Here is a 16,564-nt window from a genome sequence, read left to right as displayed (position 1 = left end):
AGGCTGTCAGCACCATTGTGCTGAAACCAGACTATTTGCTAGTATGAGCACAGTGTAAGAGAAGAGCAGAAGCAGAAAAAGCATAATCAGGGGAGGCAGCCCATTGGGAGAGTATGTTTATACTCAAAATCAAGGCATATAAAGACAGCATATTTAGTGAATACAGTAAAAACATGTATGAACTAAGCCATATATATGTACCCAAACAGTAAATTAATTGTGTTGATATGTTTCTTTGTATTTCCTTTTCTGAATTTCGGTAGTCAAAGCCATGTGAAGTTTGTGGATTGTATCTTTCAGAATCTTTTCTTAGCTCAGCTAAAATCCCAAACACATAACCAGCTCCCTGACCACCTCTCCAGCAGGGTCGTTTAGGCATAGCAACTGTTACCTCTTCTCAGAAACAAAATGGCTTGTACTGAACACTTTTAAACAAAGACGTCAAAGGAGCAAGTGATAGTTAAAGCCTCATTAATTATTTTGGGGTTTGGTATGGGAGCATTTTGAAGGCAGTTCCTGAGAAATCAGTGATAGAAATCAGAGACCTGAAAGTGCCAGGATACACACCTGGCTCTGAGACAGAGGTTCAGCTCAGGTAGGTGCAGTCTCTTCCCCTCAGTAATGATAGCTGAATACATACTGCTTCGGGACAGCCTTTCTGTAGGTTCTGTATTTTGCTTTTGTTATCCACAGTGGGTGAATGTAGAGCTCCAGAGGCTTTAAGTCTGTCACTAAACTGAGGACTCTCAGATCCACATAATTTTGATGCTCATCTAAACTCTGGGACCCTGGCATAGGTGAAAGGGTTCTCAGCAAGATACAAGAGACAATCTGAACAAAGTGCAGTCCTGATAACTCACATGATGACTTGGCTGGATGATATTTAGAGGATCTAGAGAGCCTTTGTTAGGAAGTGTGCCTTCAAACCTGGTTCTAAAGGCATCAGCTGGCAGTTCTGTCAGACTACTGCTTGCTTTCATGTCCAAGCAGCTGCTGTAGTATTTTGTAAGACGGTCACAGTCTTTCTTCTTAGAAGTGGATCTTTCTTCTGCCTTTCAGAACTAATTTTTTCACAAGGAAGACATGTACCCTGCTAGGAGAATATTGTGATTTAATAGTACAGATAGCATATATATTCTCCAAGAAACATTAAATGTCTTGGGTAACTTTTCATTTGTAGGCCTGTTGTAGTAAGTAAAAAAGCTGTGGGCTGATCACTTTCTAAAATCAAAACCATTTCCTTTAATTTTTAAAATAAAATCCTAAGAATTTGTGCATGAAGGGGGCAATAATTTATAAATTCTACACTCAGAGATAGCCTATGAAGATCTACAGCACATGCTTACTGCTCTGATATATAACCACGTTTGGGTTTGTTTCTCTTTTTTTCCTTCTTTTTTAACAGTCAAGAAAAGGCTATGCAAAGACGGTGATTGAAATCAACACACCCAGAATAGACCAAGTGCCTATAGTTGATGTGATGATCAATGACTTTGGTGATCAGAACCAGAAGTTTGGATTTGAGGTCGGTCCAGTCTGCTTCCTTGGTTAAGCTTGAGACAAAAATCAGATCAACAAAAATGTTGCACTTTGGTGCTACCAACCCACTTTATGCCACATGCAAGTTTTGAGTAAGGATGGCGTAGAAAATATGTCTTGTTGTGTATGTCTTACCTAGAAAGTAATTGTTGCCCTTGTAGGGCCAGAATCACATGACTTAAACTTCTTTTACAAAGATGCTGTGGCACAGACAAAATAGGGCTCACTTTAGGAACAACCCCTTTGGAGTCCTTCGGTGCTGTAAAAAAATGAACAACATGGTGCTCCTTCCATTACAACAAAGAGGTGTTAAGAAAGTGTTGAATAAATTGTAATTATTCTATGTACAGTACTATACTGTTATTTCTCTGTCCATTTCCAAAACTTGCATGTGTCTTTGAATTGCATCTGGCTCTTATTTTATAATTACAAAACTCCATTGTCAGAACTGTGTATGTATTTGAAAAAATAAAGCTGTACTTGCAAGTGAAACCAGTTCCATTTCTGATTAATAATAAACTCCCTTTGTATATATTGCTGTTGAAGAGCCTGTTATTTGAAGTCACCAACAAAATGTAAGGTGGCAAAACTGGAAGATCTTAAGCAGCACACTGAAACTCTCTTCTGCTGGTATCACTCTGTGGTGACAAATTTCAGTGAAAGCACCTTCAAAGGTGCTGTGTTCCATGGTGCTATACCTCAGACTTCTTACGTTCTTTTCTCATTCCACCATTTCATAAAATACCTGTATATACCTAAAATAAACAAATTTCTATTTTTGGGTGGGGAAAATATGTAAGAAAAATGAAAAAAAAAACCAACCAACTTTTCTGTAAAAGATCTGTTAAAAATCTGTGTGAAAGAAATCAGTCTCTTTTTTTAATCTCATCTGAATTTGTTTCCATTGTGCTTATTTACATCAATATTGAAACTGCATTCTAAGAGTTATTTATGGATTCTTGCAGTGTTTACTTAGGTTTTTATGTAAGCAATGATGGATGTTTGCTTCCTGAACTGGATACAGAAAGTTCCACAGAATGGTCCTATACAATATTTTCCTGTCCCATTAATATGAAGTATTTTTTCCTTGTTACTTCACCTGAAGGCCAGGGATGCAATATGTCTAGGTCATGTGATTCTACACAGTTGCTAAGCAACATACAAGGGTACTGCTTCCTACAGAGCTGTCTTTGACCAAACCTCATACAATGTGCTATTCAAATGTCACCAAACAAATGTTGGTTTGGCCTTCCCTCTGAACATTTTATTCAGGTAGTTGGAAGTAGAAATTACATTTTAGCTTTACAACACGAATCCTTTTGTAATTATTTTTCATAATATATGTAAGACTTGAAAAGAAATGTTTGTTTCTATTTCTTAAAAAATTGTTAAATTAAATAGTACTAGTTTCTGCTGGCTCGTTTCCAACTGGTCTTTTCTTATGCACGTTTATACATGTAAAAGTGAGATTTCAAAAGTCAACTTCTTGCTGGTCATATTTTCTTTATTTTTGAACCAAAGTTTGTAACTCTCACCTCAAAGAGGAAAATACAAATTTTATTAATAAAATCAAGTCTTGTCTACCTGGATTGGTCATTATCTTTTTTCAGTGTCCAGAGCTCATCCACTTGTCATTATTGTAACTTCACTCTTCTTCCAGACCATCCAGACTAAAAACAAAGTAATCTTACTACATGTCATGGCAAGCACTGAGCAACAGTACTGGGAAGAGAAGTGTTAATAGAAAAGATGCTGATCTGGCTATTGGCAGTGTGCAGCAAGGCTGACAAGTTCTCATTTAGTTCGTATGGATTTGTAGCTGCAGCAGTACACATAATATTATCAAACACAAGATAGGAACCCAGTAGTCTTTCCAAAGCCACTCTTTTACAACCTACAATGACCAACTGCTTCACAATCTCATGCTTATCCTTGTAGGATCCCAAAAGGTAAGTAAACCACTTATCGACAAGAGCTAGGCCAAGGCCTAGAAACTACTGAAACACAACATTTCCAGCGTTCTAGGTAGTGGAACCATAAATAGCAATGGGTCTAAGCTAGAGACATGACCTGCGTCACCTGAGTCCTCTTCCAAAATGATTTATGTGTTTGTTTGAATCTACTAACTGATTTGGTAAGTCAGGATTAGGCTGCTGCAGATTGGTGCAGCAGTAGAGTGTAATGATGTATGCAAGGAGCCAAATGAACACAGATTTTTTTCCAGTATTAGTCAACATATCTTGCCAATGTTCATGTTGACAGCATTTCAAAGGAGGAAATGAACTTGAGTCTTTCTGTATCTCTCAGGCAACGCCTTAGGCAGGTAGCTTACTATTTACCCTTGCCATGAACACATCTCTCCACCTCTAGATTCTAACGCCTCTTTGTCCATTCTCTGTTTCAGTACACTCTTGTTCTCTCCAAGTTTCTGATTAAAGGAGGAAAATTGCCATTATGTATTCTTGCCTTCAAGCAAAAATTACGATATTTATTTTTCTCCCAACAGAAGTCTCATCAGTGCTCTAAAAACCCAACAAAGAAAGCACTCTTCAGAACAGAGACTGTCACATAGAAACTCACACATTTAGTCTTACTGTGACATTTAGTAGTCCAGTCCTATGAGCTGTAAAAACATAAAGCTTCAGATTCATCAATGTTGTTACTAAAAATTTTAAACTATGTAAGCTAAATTCCTTACTCAACCAAATCCATAAGAAAACAAGACTCAACATTTTTTACACCAGAAATCCAAACCCTGTGTAATCACAAACAGATTTAAAACTGCTGGATGACAATTCTGTTGCTATATGACAGCTGGATTTTACCTCTAGCAACTGACAGACTTTTGAGAACATGGGTTTTCTGTGATGGTGCAATTTCATCCTCCCTCAGAGCAAACTGGGCAGTTTTTCTTCTCTGTTCTCTCTCCAAACAGAGAACAGCCACACTGGAGGTGGTATAATGAAGACGGGTTCTTCACTGCAAATGCAGGTGTTGCTGTCATGTTGCATGGAAATTGAGTGAGTAGGCACACAGCAGACACAACAAATATTACAGATAGAGGCAGTGTTCTGTTCAGAATAATACAGACATATGATAGATATTTAAATGACAAGCTACAACTAAGGAGGTATAAACTGTCCTGTGTATAGGCATAGTTTCTCCTTTCTCTCCCCGCTTTCCTCTTTTTTAACCCAGGATAAGGCAATTTCACCACGACTGGCACATCTCTTGGAAAACTGCATGTAATGTAAGGAAGGTATTTTTTTCAGTCTAAGTGGGCAGTCATTATAGCTAGCAAACATCAGCAGTCACCCTGTGGCACAGAAAGCTACCAGCTGTTCAAAAAACAGGCACAGTTATTTGCTTATGATTCTTCCCCTTAAGAACAGCATTGTTAATTTAAAATGAAGCTTCACATGTTAATGACTGGTAGGAGATGCCTTAATAGCCATTGATTCTCTATTACAAACACATTCCATCTTCTGTGAATGAACATCTTTTATTGTACATGCACCAAGAATAACTTGAAAATGACATGGGCAGGATATTAGATGTCTATCATATTTACTTGGAAAGTTAGTTGTGATCCTTTTCTAGGCACATGTATGATCAAAGAGGCTTATTGCTAATTTGGTAAAAAGCAATGCCAAGATTATTGCAGAGGAGTAAAGAGTTCTATTTATTTTATTTTCAATAAGGACATTGAAGATACTACAGTGAGGAAGGCTGCAAGTATACAAATACTCAGACATGCTGCTCTAGGCAAAATCAGACTTGTTTCAGGGCTCAAACACACACTAAAGCAGCTCATGTTCAGGTTCTCATTGACCAACACCCCCAAGTCCTTCTCGCCAGGCTGCTCTGAATCTCTTCTCTGCCCAGCCTGTAGCTGTGCCTGGGATTGCCCCAACCCAGGTGCAGGACCTTGCACTTGGCTCGGCTAAACTTCTTGAACCTATTTCCCCACTGCTTTCTTATTTCCTTTTCCCCCCTATATTTTTCTCCTTTCTGTTGTACACTGAGAACCATTTTGCCTTGGTTTTGTTGTGCCTTTCTTTTCTACTCTATTCAACTGTCAGTACTGTCCTCAGCTCCCGTCCTCTAGCACATGGGTAAAGAATCTCAGTGTGGAGACCACTGGACTTTCTCCTACCAGAATATTTTTCAGTTAGTTAAAAGAAAAATACCTCATCATTTCCAATGGGAACATCACAGTTAAAAAAAGGGGAAAAGTGGTCAAGTGAAACACATTTGGCTCTGTTCAGAAATGGCCTCTGTTCTGGCTCTGACAGTAAACAGCTCTGATCTTAGTATCTGTGTATTGAGCAAGTCTGCAGGCCTAGAGCAAAGTGGCCATTTCTAAAATCTTTCTGAGGAATAATAAAGGGCTAAGTGACCAAATCAAAAAGTGACTGAATGTTATGAAGATTATATATTTATGCATTCTCCTGAGCCTTCACATTGTGCTGTGTTATCATCTTGTGAGCCGATTTGGACCATGGGACCACAACGCAGAGCTACTTTCTCACCTCAGCTGTCATTGAGATGATATTCTAATAAAAAAAGGCATATAGGCTCAAGAGACTGTGTGAAGCGAATACAAAACCTTTTATTTTTGTTAATATTTGACAGAAAGAAGATTTTATGTCAGTAAAAATAACTTCATTCTAAATCTCTCCACTTCTCATTCACTTAACATACTTTACGTGTTGTAAAGAACAGTGCCTGCTCTAAAAGTCATTCAAATCAGTGATTATATCGTAGCTGACTTCACTGGGCTTTCTTTGTCAGATTCTGGGTAAACTAACAAGTAACAAACTCGTATCCATGTCTGAAACACTACTTATATTGGAATGCTGTTATTGTTATTTGTTAGTCATATCCACAATTTCACCATTTAGTTAATATTTTCCACTTAAAAACACAGGCTTATTGCTCTGCTCTATGATTACTTTTGACTTGTGCATCAGAGAGCATGAGCAGGCTCAGAGATCACTATACAGCCACAATAACATGCTTCCAGGCTCACAAAACATAAAACCGTTCCAGGCCATACAGACATCCAGATTAGGAATAAGCAATGACCAGGGTGCTCAAGTTCTGTGTCTTTTACCCGACCATAGGCAAGCATATGGGTCAGGGAGCACTACAGTCCTCCCGACAACTGTCTCTGCAACAAAAGTCAGATGAAAGCAACAGGAAGATCAGCTCATGTTGATGACCATGTGAAACCTCCCACCGCACATTAGTGTTAGCCCATTTCATTTTCTAAACCCATTAACCTCAAAACAAAGCCGTAATATCTTGAGGAATCACATTTGAACTAGTGCCACACCTTTCCATGATTATTTTCCTGGAGAAACCAGTAAAAATAATAAAAGAAAAGGACAGTACACATTAACTGATGATACCTGAAAAATGTCCTGATTAAATGATTCTTCACTATTTCAAGCCATTTTGCAGTTTTGCATATGTGCATTCATTTCTCCTCTTTTGTATAATCTTCCTGATGACTGTGTGCACAAATGTTCCATGTAGAAACAGCAGCTAGCCAGTGCGATTACTCATTAAATTTAATGAGTAGGTTGGAATTATCTAGTATAAAACTAAGATGAAAGCAAAATCACAAATTTGAAAGCATCTAAGGGCTGAAACATATGCAAGCAGATTTAGTTGATACCATCTTAATATGCACACTGATAAATACTTCATATAGATAGACAGCAAATTTGGAGGCACATTACCCAAGTGGAACTCAGCTGTGACAGTGTATGAAATCATACATTTAACTCTAATGGGACACATAATGCAGAGGAAGCAAACCCACCAAAGTACTTCAGGGCTCTCGCTCTTTCAACACTGGAATATTTTCACGGCATAGGAAGCATTAGCCAGATAACATCCAGCCTTTTTCTGTTTAAACACAGGAAAGGAGTACAGAATTTGATGTATGCTTTTTCAAATCTCTGTGAATAAACGTGGCCAGCTCCCCCACAGAGAGCACCAGGTTGCATCAAGGCAAAGAGCAGAAAAGGGCAAAGCACATGGCATGTGAACGCTATGTACCGGTCACAGAGCCACGCATTCAAACAGATAGATTCAAATCTATTAACTCTGCAGTGTAAAGCAAAAAAACACCCACAAAATCAAATCACGAAATAAGAACCCAGCCTTCTCCTCCTTCAGACACACGAACCCACTGTGAGTCCTCTGACTATGTGTCCATGGTGTACAGGGATCAGTTCCACCTCTGGCTTGTGTTTTCTCCCCTGTCATGCCATGCAAACACTTCCCACGAGTCGGCACCAATCTCTGATGAGCTTGGTGCATGTAATGTACAGCAAGAAACCTTTTCAAAGAGTAAAGGGAAAGAAAGGGGTTATTTATTTTCTTTACCCAGGTGTTTCGGTTGGTAGAAGGGGCTGCACAGTTCTGAAAAACCTCAGTAGCTGTGGGACCTCTGAGAGCAGGTGTGCAAACAATATTTAAACTCTATAAACTAACCAGGGATATCTGTCATTGCTTTTGAAACACTCTTTGAAGAGTTTTTACACTGAAAACTCTTCCATTGAGACTAAAAGTCATATTAAGTAATTCTGGGGTGGGTGTGATAGCTCCTCTTCCGTGTAATCTCTTCCTCTGACAGTTTTGATTGAAAACCAAGCTGTGATCAGGGTTTTGTGGCTGAACCTGTGAGCTTCCTTTCAGCAAACTTATTCCTGGTTTAATTGCTGCTGGAGCTCACCACACATGATAATATTTCCAGAATCATTCCCCTATTGTCTTCATCTGTCAGGTTAAATTCATCTTTTTGATGTGACACCCATTAAACAGTGTGAAAAAGAAGAACAGGCTTTGTTACTCAAAAATACAGTGCTGTTACTGTCCACAGGTCTGCTTTTGCACTTGCTGAAATATATAGGACATTTCATCACAACTTTTAAGATAAACAATTGAAGACAAGCAATCCATATGTCCCCAGTCCATCACCTTTAAGGACCATGTCAAGGAGTATTCTACATTCAGTTTTAGGATGTTCCTAGGTAACATGCAACAAAGTAAAGAGACCTGCTCCAGTCCTACACATAGACGTGCAGCGAATTAACAGCAGTGCTGTAAGACTACGCTTTCTTCCTCTCAGTTCTCCTTAGCAAAAAAAAACCCAAACCCAAATTCACCCTTAATGAGATAGGATCTACTTATGCAGGAAATGCAAGGATACATTCCAATCACCTAGAAATGAAAGGAGAAAGAGGTTAAAATTGTTTTGAGCTGTATCCCTCCTGGAACTAAATGCAAATTCTCCATCTGTTAGATGCTTCCAGAATATCAGGAATAAAATACACAAAAAGGGGGAAAAAACCCAACACCACCTTAGTTTTGTGTGCATGCTTTCATGAAAACACTACTACATTGAAAAACATTGTGCAGTAAATTAAAGCTTGATGTATCATACAGGTCTTAAAGTAAATCCAAAGGAATTGTTTCAGTAGGCTTAGGTTTCCTGTATACGGGTGCAATACATTTCATTTTTTCAGCTTCTAAAAGCTTTTAGATGATGTTTGGAAAAAGTATGCCTGCAGTCAATAGTAACTCATCATAAACATATGGCAGTATAAAATATACAAAAGATACTTTTATTGAAGTGACTCACAAATGTAAGTTCATACAAAGATAAGAAATATATTCACTCTTCACTGTGGTGGTATCAATGACTTACAAAGACTTTTGGTCTAATTTCACATCATTTGATGTTTTGTGCTAGTATCAAACCAACACTGAGAATTGCTGCTGAAGGCTGTTACCACGGTAAGTGAAAGGAAAATCAGAGCTATTCTGCTTTCCTGACTGCTATTATGGTAATGCGATCAGTACCTTGACAGCTGCTAAGAAGAATAATTTTTCTGATTGACTTCTCTTCAAACCTATGGCTGTGGGCAATCAAAGGAAATATGAACATCTGGCTGAGCTTTTGATTGCCATGCTCAGTGATATAGTGCACCCAAATATGCAACAATTAGTCAGCACAGCTTGTGTCAAAAGACCCATCAAGTTAATTCAAATTAAGTCAGGATAAATTGAAGCCAATTGGCATTCATGCATATTTGTATGCATAGTTTAAATAAGCTTCTTTTGCACTACATTAGCCTTTATTTACAAGGAAAACACATACAAAGTTTTGTGGTTTAAGTATTAAATTCAAGTATTAAGTATTTTGACTTCTTAAAACCAAATTTCTGGAAAAGCTCAGTATCCTTTGGAAGGGAATTTCAAGACTCTCAAAGAAAAAGTTCACATTTCTTGCTAATAGGTTTCACAAATTTGGAGAAATTATTCAGAAGTATTTTGTCAGTAACAATTACAATAATACTTGACTGGTATTTGGGTAAACTTAATAAGTAAGGTAGTGGTCAAGATAACTACCCAACTGTAGTAAGAAAGTTCTAAAACTGAAAGCTTAGTTTTCATCATGTTTTCCCTTGATTCTGAGTGCAGAACTCTGAGAATACGTATTTTCTTTCCAAAATACTAGTATTCTTGTCTGGATCTTATTTATTGCAACAGGAAGTTAAATTGCATGAGAACCTGAGATTAAAACTTAATCAAAGGTGAAAGCCAAAGCTAAAGTTGTGTGCTTGAGTTTTTACAAAGAAACTTTAAAAAAGAAAGTACATTTGGTTGTTTAAATTCTGGCTCCTTGCAGTAAATAAATGTCAGTCTTTGCTTGGCAGGTAGAGATACTATTGTTTCCAAGTTAAACTTTTCAGATTTTATTTGTAAATTGGGGGTGAAAATCTGTTCTTGCTAGCAAAATAGTGACAGGCTGTGTGTCTGGGGTGCTATCAGTGCTCAACTAACTACGGGTGAAATATACTGTAATCTCTCCTCTATCTCAGTTAGCTCAATCTGACCTGATTCTAAAATCCTATTAAAAAAAATCCCAGGAGTTGTTCTTCAACACATTCAGATGTATTCACCTAAAGCTAATTCAAAACAGTGTTTCTCACACCATGTGATGGGAAAGGGTCACACACATAGCCCCAGCTTCAGCATTACTTGTGGAGTAGGTACCTCACACTGCCTATGGCCCTGAGTTTCCAGAGGAGAAGGTTAGGTGAGTCAGCTCATAAGCATGGGACTAGACATGGTGCATTACCAACTGCCACAGTTGCAGTGAGCATGGCCAAGTACTTCCTACATTCTTTTTTTTCTTCCAGGGATCCACTTTTTCTGGAGCCAAGAAATAGGCTTTTTGCTATTGGCTGACTTCCATGAATCCAACACCCTCAAGAACATTCAGGTCAATTATGGTGCTGCCTTCCTAGATCAAGGATTAGCTTGTGATCCATAACTTCAAACAGCCTTCTAGAGCTGTTTTCTTTCAGTTCTTTCCTTTAAAATACTGCCCTCTCTTACATAGAATCATAGAACAGTTAGGGTTGGAAAGGACCTCAAGATCATCCAGTTCCAACCCCCCTGCCAGGGACACCTCACACTAAACCATCCCACACAAAGCTTCATCCAACCTGGCCTTGAACACTGCCAGGGATGGAGCATTCACAACCTCCCTGGACAACCGATTCCGGTGCCTCACCACCCTAACAGGAAAGAATTTCCTCCTTATATCCAATCTAAACTTCCCCTGTTTAAGTTTTAACCCATTACCCCTTGTCCTGTCGCTACAGTCCCTGACGAAGAGTCCCTCCCCAGCATCCCTATATGCCCCCTTCAGATACTGGAAGACTGCTATGAGGTCTCCACGAAGCCTTCTCTTCTCCAGGCTGAACAACCCCAACTTTCTCAGCCTGTCTTCATACGGGAGGTGCTCCAGGCCCCTGATCATCCTCGTGGCCTCCTCTGGACTTGTTCCAGCAGTTCCATGTCCTTTTTATGTTGAGGACACCAGAACTGCACACAATACTCCAGGTGAGGTCTCACAAGAGCAGAGTAGAAGGGCAGGATCACCTCTTTTGACCTGCTGGTCACGCTCCTTTTGATGCAGCCCAGGATACGGTTGGCTTTCTGGGCTGCGAGTGCACACTGAAGCCGGCTCATGTTCATTTTCTCAACGACCAGCACCCCCAAGTCCTTCTCTGCAGGGCCGCTCTGAATCTCTTCTCTGCCCAACCTGTAGCTGTGCCTGGGATTGCTCCAACCCAGGTGTAGGAACTTGCACTTGTCGTGGTTGAACTTCATAAGGTTGGCATCAGCCCACCTCACAAGCGTGTCAAGGTCCCTCTGGATGGCATCCCTTCCCTCCAGCGTATCAACCAAACCACACAGCTTGGCGTCATCGGCAAACTTGCTGAGGGCGCACTCAATCCCACTGTCCATGTCAGCGATGAAGATGTTAAGACCGGTCCCAACACCGATCCCTGAGGGACACCACTCGTTACCACCCATCTTCTGATTCAGAGCTTAAGAGCTCTTCTATTAGCGTTACCTTTAGAAATGTATTTGACGAAAAATCCCGTAGATAGTCTAATGATATGGTCCAGTTGCTGTCAGGTGCACAGACACCTTACAAATGATACTCAAAAATCAATACCAACCCTTCAATGCCTTCAAGGGATGTAGAGTCACTTAATACTAGTGACTGTCTCCAACAAATGAATGTTTAGTGATCATTCTGCAGTGGCCTGGAAGTCCAAATCCCTCTTAATAACTCTCAAAATGGGCTCATGCTGGAAAATGTAAAAGTATCCCTAGCAAGGAGGCCAGTAGCTGCACTTTCTGGCTAGTCAACTACCTACTTATTTGCTCCATTGCTTGTGCGTTATTGTGCATATAGATTTTGGAAAAGAAAGACTGCTAATACAAAAAAGAGAAGTTCGAAAATAGTAGGTCAGCATTTCAGACATGTTCAGCACACAAAGGAACACTACGCACCACAGCAGAATCGGCTAGTAGCTCCTCACTTTTCCTGTTTTATTTAGGGATTTTAAAAGTAAACTAAGGAGATTATAATGTGGTTATAGGTAAAAAAAATCACCCCAAATCATGGGCAACAAAGCAGCATTTGTAGTTACGAATTCTGAAATCTAGTCTCTGTGTAATGCAGTCTGCTTGCTTGAAATTACTAGCAGGAACAGTGAAATGTTTTGCAAAGTTTGAGGTAATGTGGCAATTAGTTTATCAATAAGACTCTGAGAGTAACATGAACTATTTTTTTAAATCCGTTCGCAGCAGCATGAGATGAATAAAACTGTTAAAATATCAAAATGTATTTGAAATTTCTTTTTTCAAAGCTCACTCTTATTTTTAGTGACCCAATCCAGCACCGATTGTGCGACTGAAATTTCCCACCCTCAAATCTACAGCAGTGAGAAAAAAAAATCTGAATGTAAGGGCAGTCTTCTGTTTATTGACACGTATGCAAACCGTTCATTAAATTGTATGTCCTTATCTACCTACTATTGATTTTCTTTCACATCAGTTCACTGATGTTCACTGCCAAACGGACAGAAATTGCCAGCCATGCTTTTAAGTGTCTTATCACTTCTAATATTTGAACTTTATACACAATACAAGAAGACAATCAATAGCAAGTACAGTCCACAGAAAGTGGTCCACTGTATCTCCTGTAGACTTGTTGCCTTGAATTATTTGCCCATCCTCTAAGATACAGAAAGGAAGGGTTTCAATATCTCTTATGTTTGCTAAAAGATCAGCCTTTTCTTTAAGTCTGCTCCTTGCTTGAATCCATGCTTTCCCAATGCATACAAATCACTGTCAGAAATTGAAGTCATGACAAAGTCCTGTCTTTCCACAGAATTCTTGGAAAACTGGTGTCCCAGCTTTCATAACAAAGTTCTTCAGATACAGAAACAAACTTGCCACACTTATGCTTCACCTTATCAATACTTTTGAATAAAAATACTGGAAAGAATTGTCCATACACACACAGAGATCTACTCTCAGTGATGCCACTTGCTAGAATACCCAAAGAAGTAACGATATAGTGAGAAAAACAGCTTTGGAAATATAAAGATGATTTTGTATGTTAGCAGTAGAAGTACTAAACAAAGATCAGAAAACTCACAACTTTTGGGTTTTTTTCTTAATGCTGCCTTGGATTTAAAGTATTTTTATTTCAACCATCTCTCAAGTATTAAATTTTCTTTCCTACTAGTATACAAAATGAACAGTCTTAGCAAATTTACAAAACACCAAAAACCTTTGTGAAGACACACTGTACCTCCATGTGAACTCCACTGCTCCTTTAACCATGATAAAATCATTAGCATTGTTTTTTCCTTTGTGCATAATATAGTATTTGTATGAATGCTTGTTTCAACTGGAAGTATACTGTGCCGTTTAGCAGCTGACAATTTAATGTATGCAATGCATAAAGACTAGCCTAGACAATGTATAGCAGTTTCACTGAAAACAACTCTCTGAACTGTCTGCTCTATTTGTGATGTCTGCTCTCTCAGGTCATTCTGGTAGCTTTGGGTTTTTTGTTTCAAAGTACTTAAGGAACAAACATTATGCCCAAATATATTCTCTGCAATAAGCATATGTTAGTGAAATAAATTAAACAAAGTACCTACCCAGGAGTAAAATTTTTACAGGCATGAATGAGTGGTACCAGAGCTATGAGATTCGGGGAACTCTTTACATTGTAGTTATTAGTGATATGATAATAATATGGCACCTTAAGCAAGCTGTTGGCTGAATCAGTCAAGTCCATCTCAACTCTATGTTAGTGAAGTCATTTTATTCTCATAAGCTGAACTAAGTCCATTAAGACAGCCTTTTTGCTTTGCAGAGTTTATAGTCATTACATTTCCCTCCATTCATTTGTCTTCATTCAAAGCAGCACTCAGCCACCTTGGTGCTTATTACTGTTAACAAGAACATGGTCTACGTTAATACAGTGTCAAATGAAATCAGACGCGGTCATGTGGATGATAGCAATAGAAACTGCATCAGAATGCATGATGATATCAGGTAGATGAGAAATATAAATGAAGGATGAAATGCAGTTTAAGTGAACACTCAGATGGAAAACAAATGTGCCATTGCAGGCAAACATTCCTGAAGCAGCTGCATAGGAATCCTCCTTCACTTGTAATTCTTGTTATGGGACTGAAAATCAGAAAAAATCAGAATTGTTAAGCAATGGGGAACTAGCAGATATTTTCACCAGAAGTGGTTCTATTATAACAAAATCTGCTCCTTCAGTGACAAGACGGGCATTTTAAAACATACTGGGTTAACTGCATGAGCATCCTAAAAGCTTGCAGATTAAAACTGTTCATTTGGCTGAGAGACTAATAAGCCTAAAAGCTTGCTAGTTTGTTTTAACACCTTCTGTTTTTTCTCATTAACGCTGGCATTGATGTTCAGTTATTAGTGTAGAAGATTATCATATTTACAAAACCTTGCTACTTTTTCTCTTCCAAGAACACATCTGAATCACTTCTGAATATCTAGCAGATGTTCAAGAGACTCAGTTCTTGGAAAGATGCACTTCAAAAAGATGGACGTCAAAAGAGCAGACTTTGGCCTCTTCAGGAGCCTGCTTAGTAAGGTTCCATGGGATATAGCCCTGGAGGGCAGGGGGGACCAGGGGGGACTGTTGGTTGTTATTCAAGGACCACCTGCTACAAGCTCAAGAGTGCTGCATCCCAACTAGAAGGAAGTGAGGCAGGAGGGCCAGGAGACCTCCTTGGATGGATAAGGAGCTGCTGAGGAAAACTCAAAGGAAAAAAGAGGTTTATAAAAAGTGGAAACAAGGACAGGCGGCCTGGGTAGAGTACAGGGATATTGTCCGGGAAGCTGGGGACCAGGTTAGGAAGGCTAAGGCCCAGTTAGAATTAAACTTGGCTAGGGATGTTAAGGATAACAGGAAGGGATTCTACAGGTACGTAGCAAACAAAAAACAGACTAGGGACAACATAGGCCCCCTGAGGAAGCTCTCGGGAGAACTGGCTACACAGGATTTGGAGAAGGCTGAGGTTCTGAATGACTTCTTTGCCTCGGTCTTCACTGGCAAAGGCTCTGACTGCACCACCCAGGTCTTAGAAGGTAGACGCAGGGACTGTGAGAATGAAGACCTTGGGCCCACTGTAGGAGAGGACCTGGTTCGAGACCATCTTCAAAATCTGAATGCACACAAGTCCGTGGGACCTGATGGAATCCATCTGTGGGTCCTGAAGGAGCTGGCGAATGAAGTTGCTAAGCCACTGGCCATCATATTTGAAAGATCATGGCAGTCAGGTGAAGTTCCCAATGACTAAAAAAGGGAAATATAACCCCCATTTTCAAGAAGGGGAAAGTGGAAGACCCGGGGAATTACAGACCAGTCAGTCTCACCTCTGTGCCTGGCAAAACCTTGGAGCACGTTCTCCTGGAAGGCATGCTAAGGCACATGAAAAACAACAAGGTGCTTGGTGACAGCCAGCATGGCTTCACTAAGGGGAAATCCTGCCTGACCAATTTGGAGGCCTTCTATGATGGGACTACAGAACTGATGTACAAGGGTAAAGCAGTTGATGTCACCTACCTGGACTTGTGCAAAGTGTTTGACACTGCCCCACATGACATCCTTCTCTCTAAATTGGGGAGACATCAATTTGATGGATGGACCACTCGGTGGATAAAGAACTGGCTGGATGGCTGCATGCAAAGAGCTGTGGTCAATGGCTCAATGTTCGGCTGGAGACCAGTAATGAGTGGTGTCCCTCAGGGATCGGTGTTGGGACCAGTCTTGTTCAACATCTTTGTCAGTGACATGGACAGTGGGATTGAGTGTGCTCTCAGCAAGTTTGCCGATGACGCCAAGCTGTGTGGTCCAGTTGATATGCTGGAGGGAAGGGATGCCAACCTTATGAAGTTCAACCACGACAAGTGCAAGGTCCTACACCTGGGTCGGAGCAATCCCAGGCACAGCTACAGATTGAGCAAAGAAGAGATTCAGAGCAGCCCTGTGGAGAAGGACTTGGGGGTGCTGGTCGATGAGAAAATGAACATGAGCCGGCTGCAGTGTGCGCTCGCAGCCCAGAAAGCCAACCGT

The 16,564-nt window shown here is 39.9% G+C and overlaps 1 protein-coding gene across 3 annotated transcripts in view; it reads left to right on the top strand.

The window, feature by feature from the left end:
- COL11A1 (collagen type XI alpha 1 chain) overlaps nucleotides 1-3,128 on the top strand; it is a 168,760-nt gene extending 165,632 nt beyond the window's left edge. For all 3 annotated transcript variants that reach the window (XM_065669577.1, XM_065669580.1, XM_065669579.1), the window contains one exon: nucleotides 1,406-3,128. In XM_065669577.1, coding sequence (XP_065525649.1) covers nucleotides 1,406-1,552 — 147 coding nt within the window. In that variant the 3' untranslated portion in view covers nucleotides 1,553-3,128. The remainder of the gene's footprint in view (nucleotides 1-1,405) is intronic.
- Nucleotides 3,129-16,564: the final 13,436 nt, after the last annotated feature.

Source organism: Lathamus discolor, chromosome 3 (assembly GCF_037157495.1).
Source record: "Lathamus discolor isolate bLatDis1 chromosome 3, bLatDis1.hap1, whole genome shotgun sequence".
In the NCBI taxonomy this organism is placed as follows: domain Eukaryota; kingdom Metazoa; phylum Chordata; class Aves; order Psittaciformes; family Psittacidae; genus Lathamus; species Lathamus discolor.
The sequence above is the reverse complement of the archived record's forward strand: the minus strand, read 5'-3'. Positions and strand labels throughout refer to the sequence as shown.